This window comes from Olea europaea, unplaced genomic scaffold (genome assembly GCF_002742605.1).
Source record: "Olea europaea var. sylvestris unplaced genomic scaffold, O_europaea_v1 scaffold5717, whole genome shotgun sequence".
NCBI lineage: Eukaryota > Viridiplantae > Streptophyta > Magnoliopsida > Lamiales > Oleaceae > Olea > Olea europaea.
In genome coordinates, this window is record NW_019264055.1 from 20,666 (window position 1) to 23,381 (window position 2,716).

Consider the following 2,716-nt stretch of genomic DNA (forward strand, 5'->3'; position numbering starts at 1 on the left):
ACATACTAACATGTAGTATCGAACTTTATCAGGTCTCATCTCCTTCTCTCAATGGACAGGATAAAAATTTTGCAGCATATTCTCTCTCTCTCTCTTAATCATCGGAGGGAATGTCCGTTGACAAATTATATTCTCATTTAGTTGATACTTTTTTTGTCCTTTTATAACAATTAATCACATTTATTAAGAGTGGATGTTTTATTTTCCACTATTCATAAGTTAGTAACATAATGCCTAGACCTCATATACAGGTTTATAAACTTAGAAGACTATGAAGGAGGCTTTGAACTATCAGGTGTTGAGCAGATATTCTCAAGTATCGAATCCAACTACGAGGAATGGACTTCAAGCTTTGCTGCTCTTGTAATTGATCCAATTGATCCTGAATCTGTCGAAAAGTTTGAGAAATCTTTGAAAAGAATGAGACCTGAAGTTGCACTCACCTTGGCTAAAACTGTTTTCTCGATCGATTACCGGGACATGCTCGAGAAAGTAACAACCCCGTGTCATATCATCCAAACAAAAAATGACATTGTCGTTCCAAACTCTGTGCCTAAATACATGCAGAGCAAAATCAAGGGTGAAAGCAGGGTGAAGATTATCGACACCACGGGTCATTTTCCTCAATTAACTGCACATCACGAATTCGTGGAAGTGCTTGATGCAATCTTGGCTGATAAATAACAATCTCAACTCTTCCAGTTTCTGTTTTCTTTGTCTTAAAGTTATGCAAGTTTTCTTTTCTCTTTATTTGTAAAATTAAGCTATTTGGACATAGCGTTGATGTTGTGGATTGGACTGGATGTGATTGTTCCTTAGGTTTGCTACAGAACATCTCTAGTTTTGTTACTTTTCCTTGTTTGTTTTGGATGCATGTTGTCGCCTTCTAGAATCCAATAATGGTTGTAGACTGTATATTTGAGATGACTCATGTCGAATTCTGCATTGCTAAGTTAAAAATTACTATTCAAAATATCATTCTCCTCTCCCCTAATTTCTCTTTATAACATCATTGAACAAAGATCATCATCATCATCATTATTATTATTATTATTATTATTATTATTATTATTATTATTTTATGACGGGAGAACTCGCATCAGCTACCCTTTATGTGCGCACTGAGTAAACCTTCAAGTTGACGCAATGGCTTACAAACCACTCCAATCAGGTAAACAGCACTAGGCAAGTCCTGTGCGATAGGTTTAACCGATAAAATGTTGGTAGGGGGAATCGAAATTGTAACCAAAGACCTCCGCGCTCATCTACTCCACCAATTCGACCAACCCGTGAGGGGCATCATCTAGCATTATTCTATTCTATAACAATGGTATAAAAGTATAAACCCCTTTACTCTTTATACATGGCCTTCCTATTGGAATTAACGAGTATTTAATGGGTTTAATTGGTGATAAATTGTAGCCAATTTTGAGGGACATATTCGATGTTTCCCATGTCTAATAAAAGCATTACTTGGTGGTAGTTGACAGTTGTGAGGTGATTATGATAAAATAATTTTGTTTCACTATATAGTTGAAGAGATGGATGGGAATAAGTCTTCAACGTGCTTAACTTGGAAAAAGCTTTAAACGTCTTTATTAAATGGAAAGGAATCTACATTTTAAAATATATAAATTATTGTACTTCTTCAAGATGTAATTTGGTGCAACCCCTAACTATACCCTAGATTAGCCATTGCTAGAAGGACCCAAGACCAACCACACACCACCCCCGATGGTTCCAATGACCTGGTTTGGTTACCAAACTTTGGTAATTTGCCAAAGGGGGCATTAGACGCTTTAGAGGAGAACTTTGGATGTATACTTTGTCACTAGAAGTCTTAAAGTTTTTAGAAGTAGAATCACGGTGTCAATATTTTAAACTCCAATCTGACCTTCGACCCTGTTAAGATTGATAAATTACGTAAAATCGTTACCAAATATCCCTTTCCTTTTCAAAAGTTGTTGAAATCTCCCCTCAAATTTATTTTCCGTAAGTTCTCTTTATCCACCCTCGATGGAGTTGGACTTGTGATCCAAATTCAGTTGAATTTAAAAAAAAAAAAAAAATGTTTCATTTATTCCACACCCCTTTTATACTGTTTTATTATTCAATAATATTGTTAGAGTTTTGAAAAGTCTCCTATATATAGTTAGCTCTTCTTTACAAGTTGATTTATGACATAAGTTAGAATAATTGTGAGAAATACAATTGTTGTAATTCTTTCTCCATTATAGTTGAATAAAATCTTCAATTCCTCCGTTAAATTAAATTCTTGTTTTGTGTTATTCTTGTTGTTGTGATCAATAATTTATATAGTGTCTTATAACCTCGTTCTGTGTCCAACAAATGGTATCAGAGTTTTTGTGTTTTTTATTTGTTCAAGGTTCTTGTTCTTTATAGCAACCATGAAATATAATATTCTGCTTTTGAATCGCAGTACTAGATTTTTGTTGTGATGGATGAAGATGCAAGTTGTACTAGCACAAATGGATTTGAATGATGCACTGTTGAGATTTGATAAGATGCTTTCAATTTGGTTGACAGAAGAGAAACAACGTAAAGATCGAAAGGCTCTTTCACAAATTCATCTTCATCTTTTGAATAACATTTATCAGAACATTTTAAAGGAGAAAACAACAGCTGCATTGTGATTGAAATTGGAGCAATTGTGTATGATTAAGAGTCTAACCAACAAATTGCACCTAAAGCAACG

At 34.4% G+C, this 2,716-nt stretch overlaps 1 protein-coding gene across 1 annotated transcript; it reads left to right on the top strand.

Moving 5' to 3' along the window:
- Window positions 1-234: 234 nt before the first annotated feature.
- Window positions 235-927, top strand: LOC111389244 (strigolactone esterase D14-like; the record flags this gene model as incomplete). The annotated part of the gene is made up of 1 exon (XM_023014135.1): window positions 235-927. A coding segment is annotated over one exon (450 nt), but the record flags the coding sequence as incomplete, so codon positions are not given.
- Window positions 928-2,716: the final 1,789 nt, after the last annotated feature.